This window comes from Doryrhamphus excisus, chromosome 15, assembly GCF_030265055.1.
Source record: "Doryrhamphus excisus isolate RoL2022-K1 chromosome 15, RoL_Dexc_1.0, whole genome shotgun sequence".
NCBI classification, from domain to species: domain Eukaryota; kingdom Metazoa; phylum Chordata; class Actinopteri; order Syngnathiformes; family Syngnathidae; genus Doryrhamphus; species Doryrhamphus excisus.
This window is the reverse complement of record NC_080480.1, coordinates 3,830,450-3,852,390: the sequence shown is the minus strand read 5'-3', so window position 1 is coordinate 3,852,390 and position 21,941 is coordinate 3,830,450. Positions and strand designations below refer to the sequence as shown.

The following is a 21,941-nucleotide window of genomic DNA, read 5'->3' as shown; positions in this document are numbered from 1 at the left end:
CTCTCAGTGCCACAACCTGTGTCATCTCTATTCTCTCACAACCCAAATGCAAAACAGCCATGTCAAGCATCATTGGTCAAATGAAAAGAACGACAGACGGTCGTTTCATTTTTCATCGATACTGCCTTTTTACATTCGACCTCATGCAACACATCCCCAGCACACTTTCACCATATTTAATATTTTATATATTTAAGTGTACTGTTTTGTGGAGAGAAAAAAAAAAAACAAAATAATAGTGCATTGAGGGTGAGAGATGTTATGCTTCCAGTTTCATGGCAGCAGGTGGTGTCCCAGGGGGTCCAGCTGGGGGGGGGGGGGGTGTTTGGAAACCGAGAACGTTTAACAGAACTGAACAGAAGTCTCTGGTTGTTTGCATATGGTCCAAAAAGCTATCCTTCATCAAAATACATGTGTATTGCAAATACTTGCTGTTCTTTTTCATTAAAATACTCATAAACTCCACATCGGGCTGCTCAGTCAGTACATCAAATGTACATCAAAACTCCATTTGGGCTTGCATTTGATGAATGTAATAATAAAACAGTTATTATTTACACATTCTGGAAGTGTAAAAGTGATATTCTTTAATGTAACATTGTTAAGCACGCTCAAAATAAACAAAAACACTACAATTACTATACTGCTACTTTAAAATAACAGTGTTTTTTTATGTAGTATGCATACTGATACATGCATACTGATTTCATCGTTGTTGTGTGATTTGTTTTATTTTTGGGAGGTTGATTTGTGGTACTCAAACAGGGTCCTTGCATTGACATTTACATGAAATACGTTAAATAAATACATTTTGCAGTATATATCCCACAATTTTAATGACTTTGGACTTGACTTTAGTGTTATTGTGTCCTTTCCACCCAGACAACATATTTTTCCCCACATAATCTGAATCATCAAATGCATCTATAAACATCCAATCAGGTTTAAGACCACACTACAAGAGTGTGGATTACATTACTAAATTACTAAATTAATAAATCCCGAATTATATGTCTTTTTTTGAGACTGATTTATTTTAAAAGTAAAACAATTCCAAATGAATGCATTCTATTTGTTGTTAAAATTGCATGTAATTTGGAAGACTGAACTGTGCTTAGGACTTGAAAATTTCAAGCTCTTGACTTCGGACTTGACTCGACTTGTCTTGACTTGACTTGAGACCTGACTCATTGCATTTCTACCTCTTCTGGTATGTAATGTATGAAAATTGTGCAATAATTTTTAGAAAAGAATATTAATAGTGGGCCGCACGGTGGAAAAAGTGGTTTGACTTGACTTGAGACTTGACTCAAGTCTGGAGATTAAAGACTTGAGACTTACTCGAGGCTTGCATTTCTACCTCTTCTGGTATGTAAACTATGAAAAATGTGTATTAATATTAATAGTGGGCCGCGCGGTGGAAAAGTGGTTTGAAAAAAAATTGTTGGATAGACCAATACATATCTATATATATAATATTATATATATATATTAAATAAATTTATATTTATATAATAAATTTATATGTATATAATATTATATTATATTATATTTTATTTATATATATATATATATATATATATATTATAAATTTATATTAATATAATATAATTTAATATAATATAATCTTGGGCGAGAGGCGGGGTACACATAATATAATTATAATATAATATAATTTTTACAATATAATTCATTAAAAAATTTATAAATTAATATATATATAATTAATATTTCAATTGTTATTTGTTGTATGAAAAAATACATTCAATGTATATTGTATACATTTTTTCTTGGATTTCCTAGTCAACCTTTATCATCTTTAAAAAAAAAAATCTTTAACAATTAAGTCTGAATGTGCACAACATATGAAATGGCGCACGTGTATACGCTCATCATTAAGCGCGTGTTTCTTTTCTCGACCAAAGCTGCAGAGATAATCCATCAGAGATCTCATCCCTCCTCTCTGACATCCACAGATCACCAAGTGACAACATTTTACACTCGCATACGCACACTCGCAATAAAGCATACAGCATACAAACATAAACTACTTGCTTTTATTTTATTTTTTTTTCATTTTAATTTACATTTCCTCATAAAAGAAGCCGGCGTCACCATGAGTCTGAAACAAGCCTGCATCTTCCTCAGGGGGGCAACCAAGAGACAAGTAAGTTACATTTCTACAGCAAACTGAATATTGCATGTGATAAATGTAACAAATGAATAGGGTCTTGTTATGTTTATAGTAATGTGGTGTAATATTGATGGGGCAAAAAGATTTAATATAATATATGGTCATGGTAATGGTTTAATTTCATTTGAACATGCATCAGATTACAATTGAATGCATCACATAATCAGTTCACAGTTCCACATGTCCAAAAGGAGTAGGAAGAAGCAAAGCTTATTAAATCCTACCCCTCCATCTGGTACTTTTACAATCAGTAACTGTTACATTTGTTCACTTCCTGCTTTCCTATTTTATTTTATTTTATTTTATTTTATTTTATTTTATTTTATTTTATTTTATTTTATTTTATTTTATTTTATTTTATTTTATTTTATTTTATTTTATTTTATTTTATTTTATTTTATTTTATTTTATTTTGTGAACCGATTTAGGGACGCTTTAGCTGAAGATCAATGCCTGGCAGTGCAATGGTAATGGTAATGGTAATGGTAATGGTAATGGTAATGGTACTGGTTTAATTTCATTTGAACATGCATCAGATTACAATTGAGTGCCATCCCATAATCAGTTCACAGTTCCACATGTCCAAAAGGAGTAGGAAGAAGCAAAGCTTATTAAATCCTACCCCTCCATCTGGTACTTTTACAATCAGTAACTGTTACATTTGTTCACTTCCTGCTTTCCTATTTTATTTTATTTTATTTTATTTTATTTTTTAGTTTATTTTATTTTATTTTATTTTATTTTATTTTATTTTATTTTATTTTATTTTATTTTATTTTATTTTGAACCGGTTCAAAAAGTGTTGACAATTTGGTGATATTTATGTCCATTTTTAATATTTTACAGAGATCTCTGACCCACGATGAAGTGGAAGGTAATCCACTTTTCATACCGTCTCCCATATGTTTTTGACGAATGGGTCATTTTTACACTCCGGTTTTATGTCTGCACATTCTCCAGAGTTACGTGAGGCTTTTGTGGAGTTTGATAAAGACAAAGATGGCTTCATATCCTGTAAGGACTTGGGGAACCTGATGAGGACTATGGGTTACATGCCAACTGAAATGGAGCTGATAGAACTGAGCCAAAACATCAACATGAATTGTGAGTAATTATAGTATTATTTTATTATGTGTGTGTGTGTGTGTGTGTGTGGCGCCACCAGGTGGAGGTGCAAGGTAATACGTGTATGGAAATTATTTTTTAAATTATTACTGACTAAAACAGGAGTGTCCAAAGTGCGGCCCCGGGCAGCTATTCCAGACTATGTTTGCTTTTTTTTGGACTTCATATTATTTTTCCTATATGGTGTATATATTTTCATTACTCGCATATGGTTAATGCTTTTTCAAAACATTTATCATGGCAGTGGGCGGACGGGTGGACTTTGAGGACTTTCTGGAACTGATGACCCCCAAGCTCTTGGCAGAAACTGCAGGCATGATCGGCCTGAAAGAACTGAAGGATGCTTTTAGAGAGGTGAGCAGGGGTGTGGACTTGAGTCCCATGACTGATGACTTGTTGACTTTGGACCTGAATTGACAATATCTTCTGAAAAAAACACAAAAAAAAACAATGACTCAGGACTTGACTCGGACTTGTATTATATTATTATTAATAAAAAATAAATACAATATAATATAATAATTATATTGTATTGTATTGCATTATATTATATTATTATTATATAATAATATTATAATTAATATATATTATTATTATATTATATTATATTATATTATATTATATTAATTAATTATTAATAATAATACAATATTGTATTGTATTGTATTATATTATTAATAATAATAAATAAATACAATATAATATAATAATTATATTGTATTGTATTGCATTATATTATATTATTATTATATAATAATATTATAATTATTATAATTATTATATATTATTATTATTATTAATATGGTGTTAATAATTATATTAATAATAATATTATATAATATAATTAATAACTATATTAATAATAGTATAATTATATTATGTTATATTATATTATTATCATTAGTATGGTATTAATAATTACACTAATAATAATATATTATATTATATATATATATATATATATTTAATGTTTTTATTATATTATAGATATATATTTAATTTTTTAATATTATATTATATTATAATATGGTATTAATAATTGTATTAATAATAATATTATATGATATAATTAATAATTATATTAATAATAGTATAATTATGTTATGTTATATTATATTTTTATAATTAATAAGGTATTAATAATTACATTAATAATAATATAATATAATATTATTTTTTATTTTTTTATACTGTATTATATTATATTAATGTAATTATTAATACCTTATTAATTATAATAATATAATATAACATAACATAATTATAAAAAATAATATAATATAATATAATATTATTTTTTATTTTTTTATACTGTATTATATTATATTATATTATTTTGTATATTTTTTCTAATTTCCAGCAAGACAACACCTGTCCTGTCTTGACTTGAGACTTGACTTGAGACTTGACATTAGAGACTTGAGACTTGCAAAACACCGACTTTTCTCCCACCTCCGTTCGACACCACGTGACACATCGAAGCACCGCAACCAAACGTGACCGTTTCTTGACAGTTTGACATCGACGGGGACGGCTCCATCACGTCCGATGAGCTGAGGCACGCCATGATGAAGTTGCTGGGCGAGCAAGCCAGCAAGAAAGAAATCGAAGCGGTGGTGAGAGAAGTCGACGACAACGGGGACGGGACCGTCGACTTTGAGGGTAAGATGGACGCAAATAGACAAAGGACGGATGTGTCGAATTCTAATTGTGGCCCGTGTCTTTGCAGAGTTTGTGAAGATGATGTCTCAGAAGTGATGAAGGATTTCTTGCAATTCGAGAGGTCACTCATTTTTACTGTACTTCTTTTTGATGAAAAAAATAATCATAATTTCCAGTATATAATATATTATAATTTCGAAAGAAAGTTGACTTTGATGCCACCTTGTTTGCCCTGAATCCCTTCAGACCTGAGCTCGTCTGAGATGCTCATCTGAGATACGATGAGTGGACCAAACAATATACACTATATGTATAATGTTTAATATTTGCATTATATCAACAATTTCTGTCCATATTTTCATTACCTGTCCAATTGTGCACACTCATTTGTATATATTCATTGATATACTGATATTCTATTTATATGTAATATGCATGTTTCACGCTACAATCTATTAAATGATGAAATGTATGATTTTTTTTTAGGTTATGATATTCATTTGAACATGTCGAAAATGTACTTTTGTAGCGTTGCCTACTAAAACCAGGGGTGTCCAAAAGCTATTTGCGAATATAGGAACAAAAGTGCACAATGTAAAGAGAAAATAATGAAATGTTGATATTAATAATTATTATTTAATGCATTTTTTTAGCCTTTTTACAACATTTTTTAAAATACATTAAAATATAAAAGTACCCCAGCATTGTTATTATAATTTTTTATTTTTTTTTAACTTGAAAAGTTTGGACAACCCCTGACTTTAATGTTAGCTAAACTATGCTACCTTATTTTTTGTATAACAAAAAATAACAAGCTGATAGATGCACAATGTAAAGAGAAAATAATGAAATGTTGATATTAATAATTATTATTTAATGCATTTTTTTTGCCTTTTTACAAAATTTTTAAAATACATTAAAATATAAAAGTACCCCAGCATTATTATTGTATATTGTTTTTTAACTTGAAAAGTTTGGACACCCCTGACTTTAATGTTAGCTAAACTATGCTGCTACTACTACTGCAAAAACAAGGAAAACCAGCACATTTTTACCATGTTTTACCATGTTTTGTATAAAAAAAATAACAAGCTGATAGATGCACAATGTAAAGAGAAAATAATGAAATGTTGATATTAATAATTATTATTAAATATTTCTTTTAGCCTTTTTACTAAATTTTTAAAATACTTTGAAATATAAAAGTGACCCCGCATTATTATTATAATTTTTTTTTTTTTAAACTTGAAAAGTTTGGACACCCTTGACTTTAATGTTAGCTAAACTATGCTACTAGTACTGCAAAAACAAGTAAAACCAGCACATTTTTACCATGTTTTACCATGAAAATAATGAAATGTTGATATTAATAATTATTATTAAATATTTCTTTTTGCCTTTTTACAAACATTTTTAAAATACATTAAAATATAAAAGTGACCCACCATTATTATAATTTTTTTTTTTTTTTTAACTCGAAAAATTTGGACACCCCTGACTTTAATGTTAGCTAAACTATGCTACTACTACTGCAAAAACAAGAAAAACCAGCACATTTTTACCATGTTCCTAAAAAACAAAAACATGAAACCTTATTTTTTAACAAAAAATAACAAACAAAAAAGTTTGAACAACCATGAAAAATACGGAAAAAAAAAATCTGCAGCCTTAAAAAAAAACGATGATGAAAACAAACTGCCAACAAATGGAAACAGACAACGGAAATGAGCTAAAGTGACAATAATCTCAGCGGACATCCCAACAGACCAAGCAGATTAATCCGCATTTTCTATCTCATGCCTGATTTTAGCATGTTTTATTTGCCTGCTATTATTTCACAATGACAGCTTGCCTGTCACGACCTAATAATAATATATTTCAATCTCATTGTCTGTTGACCTCTTTTGATGCAAACAATCCTGCTGTTTCATCCTGTTATGTAATAAAAAGACAAACATACACAAAAACTGAATGTGATATATCATGTTTATGTACTTTCAAAAATACACATGCTGTTTACTTTATCTACTATTGAATTGACCATCACTTGTTTTATTCCAAAGCATAGAACAAAGCTTTACATTATTAAGCAACATACCAACAACATATAAAGTATATCAGGAATAATCTGTCACTCTGGGCTAGATTAGATCTGTCTGCGTAATCCTCATCCTGGGACCCTCGCATGAACAGATGGCAGATAAGACGAAATCACCTCACTAATTCTCATCCGCTGCCTCTAAAATGTAACCAAAAATGAGCTATGGGAGATTAATGTTGCAGAACATGATTTTCAACTTATGTTTGCCTGGTATCTAAATAAAGACAAATACTGAAGTATTATAAGTGCACCGAAGGCATAAGCGAACGAGTGGTTAGCACGCAGGCCTCACAGCTAGGAGACCCGAGTTCAATTCCACCCTCGGTCATCTCTGTGTGGAGTTTGCATGTTCTCCCCGCCTTGCATGCGTTGTTTTTTCTCCGGGTACTCCGGTTTCCTCCCACATTCCAAAAACATGCTAGGTTAATTAGCGACTCCAAATTGTCCATAGGTATGAATGTGAGTGTGAATGGTTGTTTGTCTATATGTCCCCTGTGATTGGCTGGCCACCAGTCCAGGGTGTACCAGACAGCTGGGATAGGCTCCAGCCCCCCCCCCCCCCCCCCCCCCGCGACCCTCGTGAGGATAAGTGCTAGAAAATGAATGAATGAATGAATGAACCTTCTAAATGTGTTTTTTTAACATTATTAGAGCTCTCTAGACATGAAGTAGCACCCCTATAGTCACTTATACACTCCTATAATTCATTATTTATGACATTACACAACTTTTTTGCTGGAGACCCGAGTTCAATTCCACCTTCGGCCAGCTGGGATAGGCTGCAGCACCCCCGCGACCCTTGTGAGGATTAGCCCTAGAAAATGAATGAATGAATGAACCTTCTAAATGTGTTTTCTTAACATTATTAGAGCTCTCTAGACATGAAGTAGCACCCCTATAGTCATTTATACCCTCCTATAATTCATTATTTATGACATTACACAACTCTTTTGCTGGAGACCTGAGTTCAATTCCACCTTCGGACAGCTGGGATAGGCTCCAGCACCCCCGCGACCCTCGTGAGGATAAGCGGATAGAAAATGAATGAATGAATGAACCTTCTAAATGTGTTTTTTTAACATTATTAGAGCTCTCTAGACATGAAGTAGCACCCCTATAGTCACTTATACACTCCTATAATTCATTATTTATGACGTTACACAACTCTTTTGCTGGAGACCCGAGTTCAATTCCACCCTCGGCCATCTCTATAATAATCTCTAATATCTCTAATAATTAAAGGAGGAGTATTTATAGCCTGTGAAGATGTTATGAAGGTTATAGAAGTTGTAAATAAAACAATATGAAGAATTTGTGGCCATCAACATTAAAAAAACTTGATATTTTTGATATTGAAAAATTGATACTTTTATTACTTCATTTCACAGTATGTCGGCTGCATTCACGAGCATTTGACGTTTCACATGCAAACAGCATTTACGAGTATATTACGTAACGTCATGGTTTAGACGATGTTCAATTCCAAAGTTCATCCATAATAATAATGTTTTCATGTACACAACATGCACTCCGGGATGAGTAAACGGGAATGGGAATAAATGGGAATCTCAAGGCTGATGTACACAGTGATTCATAGACCGGGGGTAAATGTATAAACGTGCAGCCCCCCCCCCCCCCTTCCGTGTGTTGCATAACCATCGGGCCCAAGGTCAGAATGGATTGACAAGTCACGGCTTGGGACTGAACATGAAGTCCAGCGCTTGTCTCTCAGCTGCAGCCACATTGGGATGCCAGAGGTCCACACTTAGAATAATTCGGGGTCCAGCTTCTGGGGGCCCTTTAAAAAACAAAATGGAGAAATGTTAATATAAAGTGAAGTGGGCACACTTAATAGTCTGGAACATCAGTTTGTCCCTGGCATATGTGTGTGTGTGTGTTTATGTGTGTGTGTGGTTCGCCAACCTTTGTGTGAAACCGTGTGTAGGAATGAGTCATCAAACAGGAGGCAGTGTCCCTCAGACCAGCACTGAGGCTCCCCTCCCACCACCAGTTCACACAGAGGGGGGGTTTGCAGACCTGCAAAAGTGATTGGCTCCCAAAATCAAATTTATTATGGTCTTTATGCCGAAGCTAAAAAGGCTACGCTCTGCATCCCGGTCTGTGTTTAAGGCCAAGAGGATTATGAACCAGCTGGATTGCGGCAGAAAATGGGCTAAGTGCAAATGAACCCTAAACTACATCACTTAACAGCAGTGTTATTAGATCCATTGTGTGTGTGTGTGTGTGTTTGATGTAGTCTGACAACGTTATGGTAATGGTAATGGTTTTATTTCATTTGAACATGCATCAGATTATGTCCAAAAGGAGTAGGAAGAAGCAAAGCTTATTAAATCCTACCCCTCCATCTGGTACTTTTACAATCAGTAACTGTTACATTTGTTCACTTCCTGCTTTCTTAACATAGTTTAAGTTTTTTTATTTTTTATTTTTTAATTATTATTATTGTTACATTTGTTCACTTCCTGCTTTCTAAATTTATTTTTATTTTTTATGTTACATCATAAAAGAAATTAAAACCCACCAGCGTTCATCAGGGTTCAGTTTTTTTAAATTAATATTATTGTTACATTTGTTCACTTCCTGCTTTCCTAATATAGTTTAAGTTTTTTTTTTATGTAATTTTTTTATTTCTTTATATTACGTCATAAAAGAAATTAAAACCCACCAGCGTTCATCAGGGTTCATTTTTTTATTATTGTTATTGTTACATTTGTTCACTTGCTGCTTTCCGAATATAGTTTAAGTTTTTTTAATTTTAATTTTAATTTTAATTTTAATTTTAATTTTAATTTTAATTTTAATTTTAATTTTAATTTTAATTTTAATTTTAATTTTAATTTTAATTTTAATTTTAATTTTAATTTTAATTTTAATTTTTAATATTACGTCATCAAAGAAATTAAAACCCACCAGCGTTCATCAGGGTTCAGTTTTTTTATTATTATTATTGTTACATTTGTTCACTTCCTGCTTTCCTAATATAGTTTAAGGTTGTTGTTTTTTTGTTTGTTTTTTATATTACATCATAAAATAAATTAAAACCCACCAGCGTTAATCAGGGTTCAGTTTTTTTAAATTATTATTATTGTTACATTTGTTCACTTCCTGCTTTCCTAATATAGTTTAAGTTTTTTTATTTTTATTTATTTTATATTTTTTATTTTATTATTATTTTTTTTTTTTATATTACGTCATAAAATAAATTAAAACCCACCAGCGTTCATCAGGGTTCAGTTTTAGGTCCCCTGTAGTTTATTTACCTGCTACGTATTTGTATTTGGCTCAACCATGCAGGAAATTCATTTAAATGATTTTCTCTTTTTTCTTAGGATTAATTCATTTACCGACCTAGATGACAGCGCAGCCTTGCGTTTGTGGGTCCGTACGAGCTCCCCAGTGTAGAACCGGGCCCCAGCAACCAAAATCCAGCGGATCCCAAAGAGTTGCTGCTTATGAATGTGCGAAGAGACAGCAGTGTCCGGTACGTGCAGGGACAGGAGCGACAGTTGGCCGCTACGCACACGCCGGAACTGTACAGTGGAAACACAGCCTGGCCCTGAAAGAGACATGTGAGTCACTGCACAGACACACAACAATACACAGACACACAACAATACAAAGACACACAACAATACACAGACACACAACAATACATGCATTTGCTTCCACACTGTCTGAAACATTGGTGCATGGTCTAATATATCGTAGATATAGAATGTAACTTGTACACGGCAACACAAAAACAAGAACATACCTGGGAAGGCTAATATGCTAAATTAACATACCAAGTCAGCAAGTCCAACAAGTAATTTCACCGAGCTCTCGATCTCAGGATGGCAAAAGCAACATATAGTTACAAGACTATTTTAATTCAGGGAAATGCAAAAGGGTGTCCAGATGTGCATTTTCATGTTGTTCACGTTTAGTTGTGGGCTGCACGGCGGTCGAGTGGTTAGCACGCAGGCCTCACAGCTAGGAGACCAGAGTTCAATTCCACCCTCGGCTATCTCTGTGTGGAGTTTGCATGTTCTCCCCGTGCATGCGTGGGTTTTCTCCGGGTACTCCGGTTTCCTCCCACATTCCAAAAACATGCTAGGTTAATTAGCGACTCCAAATTGTCCATAGGTATGAATGTGAGTGTGAATGGTTGTTTGTCTATATGTGCCCTGTGATTGGCTGGCCACCAGTCCAGGGTGGCCTGAAGACAGCTGGGATAGGCTCCAGCATACCCATGACCCTCGTGAGGATAAGCAGTAGAAAATGAATGAATGTGCACTGGGGGGGGCGTACAACACACAATAAAACTAAAATAAAGTAAAATTATTCCAACAACATGCATGCTAGGTTAATTGGCGACTCCAAATTGTCCATAGGTATGAATGTGAGTGTGAATGGTTGTTTGTCTATATGTGCCCTGTGATTGGCTGGCCACCAGTCCAGGGTGTACCCCGCCTCTCGCCCCAAAGACAGCTGGGATAGGCTCCAGCACCCCGGCGACTCTCGTGAGGATAAATGGTAGAAAATGAATGAATGAATTAATATTATTAGCGGCTGCATGGTGGAGAAGTGGTTAGCAAGCAGGCGTCATAGCTTGGCGACCCGAGTTCAATTCCACCCTCGGCCATCTCTGTGTGGAGTTTACATGTTCTCCCCGTGCATGCGTAGGTTTTCTCGGTAATGTAAAGGTGTCGGTAATGCTACTATATTTGGTCATAAGAGTGTAAAGGTGACTATAGGGATGCTATTTCATGTCTAGAGGGCTCTAATGTTAAAAAAAAGTCTATTTGGAAGGTCATAAACGTTAACGTGCAGGCCTCACAGCTAGGAGACCGGAGTTCAATTCCACCCTCGGCCATCTCTGTGTGGACTTTGTGGGTTTTTTCCGGGTACTCCGGTTTCCTCACACATTCCACACAATAAAACTAAAATAAAGTAAAATTATTCCAACAACATGCATGCTAGGTTAATTGGTGACTCCAAATTGTCCATAGGTATGAATGTGAGTGTGAATGGTTGTTTGTCTATATGTGCCCTGTGATTGGCTGGCCACCAGTCCAGGGTGTACCCCACCTCTCGCCCGAAGACAGCTGGGATAGGCTCCAGCGGTAGAAAATGAATGAATGAACGCTTGGTTGTTATTCTACTTTGGTACCTTCGGCCCCATAAAAGTCCAGCCAACTTTGGAATCAGTGCCTCTTTGGTACACGGCCTGGAACTCTGCCAGGATGACATGATAGTTCGCTTCCAGGACTTCGATGTCATGTCTGTGGGCATCACGTGGAAAGAAAGGAACACTTGGGACATCCGGCAGGTAGAAGAGGTGTGGCTTTTGTATTGTTGAATGATCGTTCAGTCGGACCTAGAGGAAAAATTCCTTCCTTAATAAAATTCCATACCAAGAAGGCTCGAACGCTCGATTTTTGGGTAAAACTCATACCTGTTCTCGAAGACCTTTATGTATGCGACCCATCCCCACCCAGCTGTAGCGTTTGGCATATTCTTGCAGGGCTGAGTAGAGTTTCCTGGCGTCTGCGGACGCATGGGCTGGGAACACGGCATGACTCAGCACGGGCGTGACATACCCCCGTCCCGGCTCCTCATCCTCTTCGGGTTCCATGCTAATAAAAGGTCTCTTTGGTTCACCGTTGAAGAGCTTGGAGTGCTCATTGTGCTTTCTTCCAGCACAGCTTCCACTAGCGGACCTTCTTGAACCCGCTTTTCCGCTTTGGCCGTGAGCCACCGATGGGAGATCCGAACCCATTCGGTAACAGTGCCACAGGAACAAGAGCAGGAGAGTCCACAGAATGCCACTCAGTGAGTGGACACTCATTTCAACATATGGAGGCAAGGGCAGCGTGTTCAAGGACCACTGCATCCTTTTCAATTGGGTGCCAAAATACTGAAATAGAAACAGATTAAGATTTGAAGTGGATATATGAATATGAGTGATGGAATATATATTTTTCAGTCCTCAATTGCACCAGATCATGTTAAAAATACCCTGTTTGCCAACAAGCAAATCCTGAAGGGGAGGTCGGTCTGCCCTGCTTTCAGACAGTCTAGTTCACTTATTTTCTTTATTTAATCCCCTTCTGGCTTACTGGGTGCTGAGGCCAATCCTGGCATGAGGCATAAAGCGTCCATGTTGGGTCGCTGCTTCGTCATTGAGGACCGACTAACGCTGACCTCTTGTTCTAGTTGCTTTGCTGGGTTGCAACCTCCATGAAGTGATCTTTCATTGTTTACCAAGAAAAGTCATGATGTAAGACTTTCACAGAAACACTAACTGGTAACTGCGAGTAGATATTTTATTTTATTTTATTTTATTTTATTTTATTTTATTTTATTTTATTTTATTTTATTTTATTTTATTTTATTTTATTTTATTTTATTTTATTTTATTTTTCATTCATTCATTCATTCATTTTCTACCACTTTTTCCTCACGAGGGTCGCAGAGTTTTTTTATTTTTTATTTTTTATTTTTTATTTTTTATTTTTTATTTTTTATTTTTTATTTTTTATTTTTTATTTTTTATTTTTTATTTTTTATTTTTTATTTTTTATTTTTTATTTTTTATTTTTTATTTTTAATCATATTTTTAATCCCCTAAAAAAAGCCCTCTAAACATAAAATAACACCCCTATAGTCACCTTTATACTAGTCGACATAATAAAAAAAAAGCTATTTAAGACATAAATAAGACCTGTGCTTATGTGTGTTACTGTAAACGTGTTCTAATCTGGTGCTTATATTGGAATTATTATTATAATATTATATATTTTTATTTTTAATGAAAAAATATTTTAAAATTTGTATTTTATTTTTTTATGTTTTTATTATAATTTTAATCTTTTGTTAATATTTTTTTCTATAACATTTCAACTTTATGCAACTAAAATGATGTTATTTTTCCTCATAATATTGATATTATATATTATTATATGCCATTATATGATATTACAATAATATATAAACTATATTATATTATTATTATTATATGATATTATATCTTTATGTATATATATAATGAATTCATTCATCATTCATTTTCTACCGCTTATCCACACGAGGGTCGTGGGCATGCTGCATTTTTTAAATATATATATATAATATTTTCGTAAAATGATGACTTTTTCTTGTTATTGTTTTTTTTGTTCTTGAAATGCACCACAGGTCATAAAGAGTCACCGGGCCACACTTTGGACACCCCATAGTGGCTGCCAGGTGAATACACTAAATGTGATGCTGCCCCCCAAAAGTCAAATTATGGGGGTTAAATTTCTGAGATGACCACGTGTTCAAATTGGGGTGTCTCCCCCCACCGTACCCCTCCCCCCACGTGATGACACAGTTACTGTAAATGACACCCAACATCCTTAAGCTCCATAAAGGTGTCCCACAAATGCTCGGATTGGTCGGTTTTTTTTTGTCTTGCACTCCATCTTTCATTTTGTTTTTCCTCTGCGCCAGCGCCCACAGCTCAGCAGGCTCATATTTAATATTGGCGCAAAAAAAAAGCACAGCAACAGCACACACCTCAACATGCAATGCCTTCGAATGCGCATTCTAACCAAAGCACTGCGCAATATCATCACATCACCCCGGATTACCTTGATGAATAGCGCCGAGGTGGCTCACACTCACACGCCTCAGCACCGAGCTCGCTCCTGTGAATATCTTCCGCCTTGCTATTCCCTTGCAGTTACCGTACTCGACCACTAGAGGTCGCCTGGCGCCTTCCACACAGTCACAGAAGCCCCAACATCACAACCGAATGCGTCAAGCCCGTCAGTGAGCAGCCATAGGGGACACCTCGACACCAGCGTGTTGACGGGGCCTACATTCTATTAAAACCATCGAAGGAGTCTACGTAACGGTAAGGGACCTGCATGTTTTTTTGTTTTTTTTTGGCCTTTTTGAGTCTAAACCATCGATACCTAAAATGGTCCTCGGTACGGTGCGAGGGATGCTTGCCTTGCAGAGAACCCCCATCATTTTTGTGACACACCGAAACACCGTTTTCACCGAGGAAACGCCTCGAATGATGGATGATTTAGAAATGCGTTTTCGTTACAAAAAACTACAAAAAAACACATCCGTGTACCTGCCTCCATTTTTATGGATGTTATGGAATAACGCATTTTTGGACATGCACTTGCAGGTTTGGGGGGGTGGGGGGGTGCTGAAAGAACGCAGGAAGAAAGCATGGGCATTTATCCTATGAACATATGCATTTTTTCATATTTTTTTTTTAGCCTATATTTATGATGCATCATTAATAATTCCATTAAGCATTGACGTAGTAGCATAGATTGTCATGTAAACGTAATACCTGCAATGCTAAAGCTGTACATTAATATGCAGTGTAATTAAAAATGGGGGTGCAGTAAGAGTCCACTTTGCACACCTGAAAGGCATTTTTTTTTTTTTTTTGAGTGATGCTTATGATGTTTGTCCTTTTTCAGGTGATTGGGTTCCCGTTCAAAGCCATGGGGTTCTCACGCCTTGCTGTGATGCTGTCTGTCACCATAATACACATAGTTTCAGGTAACGGCAACAGTGTGTGTTTGGGTATTTTATCGGAATCACTTATCGGACATTGTTTTTATTATTCATTATTATTATAATTATTACGGGCGGCATGGTGGTTGAGTGGTTAGCACACAGACCTCACAGCTAGGAGACCAGGGTTCAATTCCACCCTCGGCCATCTCTGTGTGGAGTTTGCATGTTCCCCCCGTGCATGCGTGGGTTTTCTCCGGGTACTCCGGTTTCCTCCCACATTCCAAAAACATGCTAGGTTAATTAATTAGCGACTCCAAATTGTCCATAGGTATGAATGTGAGTGTGAATGGTTGTTTGACTTTATGTGCCCTGTGATTGGCTGGCCACCAGTCCAGGGTGTACCCTGCCTCTCGCCTGGAAAACAGCTGGGATAGGCTCCAGCATCCCCCGCGACCCTCGTGAGGATTAGAGCTAGAAAATGAATGAATGAATGAACCTTCTAAATGTGTTTTTTTAACATTATTAGAGCTCTCTAGACATGAAGTAGCACCCCTATAGTCACTTATACACTCCTATAATTCATTATTTATGACATTACACAACTCTTTTGCTGGAGACCCGAGTTCAATTCCACCCTCAGCCATCTCTGTGTGGAGTTTGCATGTTCTCCCCGTGCATGCGTGGGTTTTCTCCGGGTACTCCGGTTTCCTCCCACATTCCAAAAACATGCTAGGTTAATTAGCGACTCCAAATTGTCCATAGGTATGAATGTGAGTGTGAATGGTTGTTTGACTATATGTGCCCTGTGATTGGCTGGCCACCAGTCCAGGGTGTACCCGGCCTCTCGCCTGAAGACAGCTGGGATAGGCTCCAGCACCCCCGCGACCCTCGTGAGGATTAGCGCTAGAAAATGAATGAATAAATGAACCTTCTAAATGTGTTTTTTTAACATTATTAGAGCTCTCTAGACATGAAGTAGCACCCCTATAGTCACTTATACACTCCTATAATTCATTATTTATGACATTACACAACTCTTTTGCTGGAGACCCGAGTTCAATTCCACCCTCGGCCATCTCTGTGTGGAGTTTGCATGTTCTCCCCGTGCATGCGTGGGTTTTCTCCGGGTACTCCGGTTTCCTCCCACATTCCAAAAACATGCTAGGTTAATTAGCGACTCCAAATTGTCAATCGGTATGAATGTGAGTGTGAATGGTTGTTTGTCTATATGTGTACCCTGTGATTGGCTGGCCACCAGTCCAGGGTGTACCCCGCCTCTCGCCCGAATGATAATGATAATAACAATAATAATATTACAATGATAATAATAACTCAACTACTCCTTTTGGGCTTGTGATCAGATAGCTGAATACAAATGTAAATAATGGAAAGTTATATTTTTATTGATGTAAGAAATGCACTGGAATGTTTCATATATTTGCCCCCCCCCAAAAAAAAATATATATATTTTGTTTTTTGAATGTGCAGGCATGAGCTTTATGAGTCCTGAGACTGACACGGCACCAACATCCCCCCCTGAGTCTTATCCTCTGGGTGACCTGATCCACGCGGCGCTACAGAGTAAGGAATACTTAGGTCAGGCTTCGACCACCGCAGGTACATGGTCGTCATGGACGTTAGTCACGTAACACGATATGATGAGGATGACATTATCTTTATTTAAATTTCAGCAGGCACGACCACCAACCCCACACAGGCAGCACCCGGCATCAAACGGGGCGAGTCGACCGCAACGGTCATTTCGCCAGGATTGCTCACCACGGCGCTGGTATCCTCGTCTGCGGGCGGCCACGTGGGAACGAGAAACCGCATGTCCTTCATGCCCGTAGAAGAGGAGACAACCACTACTCTAATCACCACGACTACGATAACCACAATGCACATGCCAGGTACCCCTGCATGCCGTTTTTGTTCACTAACTCCTCCCACTTTTCTCACTCGATGCGAACCAACGTCAGAATATTCCGCTCATTAAGAACTTTGATATCCATCGGATTTTTTTAAAACATTCCCACATTTAGTGTAATTTACTGTGACAGTTTTTCCGTTGAATTGCTACGGTTGTTTTGCAATCCGTTGGTTGCTGGTTCGATCCTACCCTCCATTGTTATTTTCCAGCAATTCAAATTTCAACGTCAACTAGAAACGAATAACCGACTTAAACAGTTGAAAAATCACTGTAACGTTCCATTTATTCACATGACTCAATTATTGCTGGTTCAGTCCTTCCATGGTACAGTCCTCATGGAATCGATCAACATATTGATATGTTTTGACAATCATTCTGCATTTTTTACATTACAACATTACAAATTCCAATATTTTCTGTGACATTGTCCATGTTGCGGGGCGGCACGGTGGTCGAGTGGTTAGCGCGCAGACCTCACAGCCAGGGTTCGATTCCACCCTCGGCAATCTCTGTGTGGAGTTTGCATGTTCTCCCTGTGCATACGTGGGTGTTCTCTATGAATGTGAGTGTGAATGGTTGTTTGTCTATATGTGCCCTGTGATTGGCTGGCCACCAGTCCAGGGTGTACCCCGCCTCTCGCCCCGAAGACAGCTGGGATAGGCTCCAGCACCCCTCGCGACCCTCGTGAGGATAAGCGGATGGAAAACGAATGAATGAATGAACATTATTAGAGCTCTCTAGACATGAAGTAGCACCCCTATAGTCACTTATACACTCCTATAATTCATTATTTATGACATTACACAACTCTTTTGCTGGAGACCCGAGTTCAATTCCACCCTCGGCCATCTCTGTGTAGAGTTTGCATTTTCTCCCCGTGCATGTGTGGGTTTTTTCCGAGTACTCCGGTTTCCTCCCACATTCCAAAAACATGCTAGGTTAATTAGCGACTCCAAATTGTCCATAGGTATGAATGTGAGTGTGAATGGTAGTTTGCCTATATGTGCCCTGTGATTGGCTGGCCACCAGTCCAGGGTGTACCCCGCCTCTCGCCTGAAGACAGCTGGGATAGGCTCCAACACCGCTACGGATTGTTGCTGGTTCGATCCTCACTAGATTCCAACACATTTTTCATGATATTTGAATATTTATTCTACTTTTTAGTTAATTCAATGCCAATAATTAGTAGTATGAAAATACTGCATTGATAGTGAATTAGTGATCATTTACATTCATTGCCTGGAGACTCAAGAGACTCAAAGGTCTGATTTGAAGATGTCAGCGACTGACGGAAGGAAGAATAACAACAAGGTAACGTACCACTTCCTGAATTAACGCTATAGCTTTATTTGCATATGCAAACATAGCTAGCCATTTTTCCTTGAAGAAAGCTACCGCTCTTATATAACCGATGCTCCTGTTTCAGATGTCATTGATCGTCAATGATGCTGCCTTATGTAATTATGGGCTTGCTCAGTAATGCAAGCCCCATAGACTATAAACTTCTCAACTCTCTCTGTGGCTAAATGCTAATTGCTAGCATGTTAGCATGTTAGCATTTCAGCTAATTTACTCATGTCTAAAGGCAAATACACACATGGCATGATGTAGGAAGGTTATAGGACAACCTTGGCACTTTCTAAACTTGAGGTCCTCTTGCTAGGTGCTAGCATGAAGACTGTTAGCATGTTAGCATTTAAGCTAATTTACTCATGTAAGGGAGGCAAATACACACGTGGCAGGATGTGGGGACACTATGGGACTGCCCCAAACTTTTCGTGACCTGAGGCTGTCTTGCTGGGTGCTAGCTTGGTAGCCGTTAGCATGTTAGCATTTAAGCTAATTTACTCATGTCTAAAGGCAAATACACACATGGCATGATGTAGGAAGGTTATAGGACAACCTTGGCACTTTCTAAACTTGAGGTCCTCTTGCTAGGTGCTAGCATGATGACTGTTAGCATGTTAGCATTTAAGCTAATTTACTCATGTAAGGGAGGCAAATACACACGTGGCATGATGTGGGGACACTATGGGACTGCCCCAAACTTTTCGTGACCTGAGGCTGTCTTGCTAGGTGCTAGCTTGGTAGCCGTTAGCATGTTAGCATTTAAGCTAATTTACTCATGTCTAAAGGCAAATACACACATGGCATGATGTAGGAAGGTTATAGGACAACCTTGGCACTTTCTAAACTTGAGGCCCTCTTGCTAGGTGCTAGCATGATGACTGTTAGCATGTTAGCATTTAAGCTAATTTACTCATGTAAGGGAGGCAAATACACACGTGGCATGATGTGGGTACACTATGGGACTGCCCCAAACTTTTCGTGACCTGAGGCTGTCTTGCTAGGTGCTAGCTTGGTAGCCGTTAGCATGTTAGCATTTAAGCTAATTTACTAATGTCTAAAGGCAAATAGACACATGGCATGATGTGGGGACACGATGGGACTGCATCAACCTTTTCGGTACTTGAGGCGCTCTTGCTAGGTGCTAGCATGGTAGCCGTTTGCACACCGCGCCCGAGGTTCACAGCGCAGGTGGCAAGCCCATCAAAATTTCAGCGGGAATTTTGGAGTTTATAAATGGAATGTATTGTGGGTTGTTTGGCTTATTTCCAGCATGAATTGACTTTTACCTTTTAAATAATTAATAAGTAATATTTGCGTGTGATTCTGGTCTTATGCATATGCAGTGTAAAATGTTCTCTGTACTTTCTCAGGTTCTGAGAGGCTCTCGTAAATTCAAGTGCAGGACCACACGAAGGAAGACTGGTGATGAAGAGACCTGCATATGACGAGTCTAAAACCCACATGAACAAAGCATATTAAGAACGTGGCGTGACCTAAATTATTATTATTATTATTATTCTGCACCGATGCGTTCAAGATATCCGTGTGGAGGAAAGACAGTGACCATTTGTAAGCACTTAATGTGGAATTTCCACAAGAACAATCTGTAAGTGGCCCACTGTAGCACGAAGTACATGTAATTGAATATCAATATCTTATGCAAAAAAATATTGATTACTGCCTCTTGTCTGAAGGACACTGTTGAAGTGAAAGCGAGCCGACATCCAAATGACTTCTTATGAATATGTTTTACATATTTGTAACGTAGCACATATAATATGCGCCGTCTTTGATGATTAAACTTGATTTCATGTGCCGTTTCTTGTGTCGTGTTTGTAAACGCAAAGATGGAGCCAGCGTAATGATCGCCTCAGGTACCAGAATATTAATTAGCAACCACTTTCACAAAATCACTTTCAAATGATGATTTTCATCATTTGAATGCGGGGATTACATACAACATGTAAATGCCCGGGCTGCACGGTGGTCTAGTACTTGGCGCGCAGACCTCACAGCTAGTAGACCCGAGTTCAATTCCACCCTCGGCAATCTCTGTGTGGAGTTTGCATGTTCTCCCCGTGCATGTGTGGTTTCTCTCCGGGTACTCCGGTTTCCTCCCACATTCCAAAAACATGCTAGGTTAATTAGCGACTCCAAATTGTCCATAGGTATGAATGTGAGTGTGAATGGTTGTTTGTCTATATGTGCCCTGTGATTGGCTGGCCATCAGTCCAGGGTGTCACGAGGGGTGCTGGAGCCTATCCCAGCTGGCCGAAGGTGGAATTGAACTAGGGTCTCCAGCAAAAGAGTTGTGTAATGTCATAAATAATGAATTATAGGAGAGTGTAAGTTACTATAGGGGTGCTACTTCATGTCTGGAGAGCTCTAATGTAAAAAAAAAAAAACAAATTTAGAAGGTTAATTCATTCATTCATTTTCTATCCGCTTATCCTCACGAGGGTCGCGAGGGGTGCTGGAGCCTATCCCAGCTGGCCGAAGGTGGAATTGAACTCGGGTCTCCAGCAAGTCTATAGGGGTGCTACTTCATGTCTAAAGAGCTCTAATAATGTTAAAAAAATAACAAATTTAGAAGGTTCATTAATTCATTAATTTTCTACCGCTTATCCTCACGAGGGTCGCGAGGGGTGCTGGAGCCTATCCCAGCTGTCTTGGGGCGAGAGGCAGGGTACATCCTGGACTGGTGGCCAGCCAATCACAGGGCACATATAGACAAGCAACCATTCACACTTGACTGTGAGGATGATATTTCCTATTTAACAAAATGCACCGTGTTTGTTTCCTCGTTTTTCCAGTTCAGTGCAATGCGTCTTTGTCTGCGATGGAGGATGTTGTGGAGTCACCGGATTCTGCATCATCATCATCTTTTTCCCCACTGGAATGCACCTACAGCATTACAGTCTATGCAGGCTACGGCGTGGAAATCCAGGTAACGCGTATTAACATTCTGGATGCATAAATTACTCCGTGCATTGCAAGTTTTTCATATTAATTTTTCACACTTGACGTAACTTTTGCTTGTTGCATTTTCT

The 21,941-nt window shown here is 37.4% G+C and overlaps 3 protein-coding genes across 11 annotated transcripts in view; 2 read left to right on the top strand and 1 right to left on the bottom strand.

Moving 5' to 3' along the window:
- Positions 1-7,016, top strand: part of LOC131102987 (calcium-binding protein 5-like) — a 31,805-nt gene extending 24,789 nt beyond the window's left edge. Inside the window, exons 1-7 of one of the 3 annotated variants that reach the window (XM_058048770.1) lie at positions 1,884-2,167; positions 3,041-3,068; positions 3,155-3,298; positions 3,564-3,673; positions 4,834-4,981; positions 5,049-5,102; positions 5,228-7,016. In XM_058048770.1, coding sequence (XP_057904753.1) covers positions 2,117-2,167; positions 3,041-3,068; positions 3,155-3,298; positions 3,564-3,673; positions 4,834-4,981; positions 5,049-5,077 — 510 coding nt within the window. In that variant the 5' untranslated portion in view covers positions 1,884-2,116 and the 3' untranslated portion in view covers positions 5,078-5,102; positions 5,228-7,016. Of the gene's footprint in view, positions 1-1,883; positions 2,168-3,040; positions 3,069-3,154; positions 3,299-3,563; positions 3,674-4,833; positions 4,982-5,048 lie in introns of those variants that run through there. The other 2 variants (XM_058048772.1, XM_058048769.1) reach the window with 2 other exon arrangements.
- The window catches only part of sez6l2 (seizure related 6 homolog (mouse)-like 2), a 59,252-nt gene that overhangs the window by 24,787 nt on the left and 12,524 nt on the right, over positions 1-21,941 (top strand). The window contains exons 2-7 of one of the 6 annotated variants that reach the window (XM_058048764.1): positions 10,433-10,672; positions 14,809-14,982; positions 15,572-15,653; positions 17,100-17,192; positions 17,306-17,521; positions 21,705-21,838. In XM_058048764.1, the coding sequence (XP_057904747.1) occupies positions 15,596-15,653; positions 17,100-17,192; positions 17,306-17,521; positions 21,705-21,838 (501 nt within the window). In that variant the 5' untranslated portion in view covers positions 10,433-10,672; positions 14,809-14,982; positions 15,572-15,595. Of the gene's footprint in view, positions 1-10,100; positions 10,673-12,897; positions 12,918-14,808; positions 14,983-15,571; positions 15,654-17,099; positions 17,229-17,302; positions 17,522-21,704; positions 21,839-21,941 lie in introns of those variants that run through there. The other 5 variants (XM_058048763.1, XM_058048762.1, XM_058048758.1 and 2 more) reach the window with 5 other exon arrangements.
- On the bottom strand, positions 7,665-14,796 carry asphd1 (aspartate beta-hydroxylase domain containing 1). Of its 2 annotated transcripts, XM_058048767.1 has the most exons (6): positions 14,717-14,796; positions 12,541-13,002; positions 12,256-12,462; positions 10,452-10,659; positions 9,006-9,119; positions 7,665-8,880 (listed from the first exon to the last, which is right to left on the bottom strand). In XM_058048767.1, the coding sequence occupies exons 2-6, from the start codon at positions 12,976-12,978 to the stop codon at positions 8,771-8,773; spliced, it is 1,077 nt and encodes a 358-aa protein (XP_057904750.1). In that variant the 5' UTR covers positions 12,979-13,002; positions 14,717-14,796; the 3' UTR covers positions 7,665-8,770. The 2 variants fall into 2 exon arrangements, with proteins under 2 accessions (XP_057904750.1, XP_057904751.1); XM_058048768.1 differs by lacking the exon at positions 9,006-9,119.

Coding starts and splice junctions, on each gene's coding strand:
- asphd1 (XM_058048767.1), bottom strand. CDS start 12,978: ATGCAGTGGTCCTTGAACACGCTGCCCTTGCCTCCATATGTTGAAATG. Junction 9,120..10,451: donor AAGGCTGCGCTGTCATCTAG/GTCGGTAAATGA, acceptor TCACTTTTGCAG/GTCTGCAAACCCCCCCTCTG. Junction 8,881..9,005: donor ACACACGGTTTCACACAAAG/GTTGGCGAACCA, acceptor TGTTTTTTAAAG/GGCCCCCAGAAGCTGGACCC.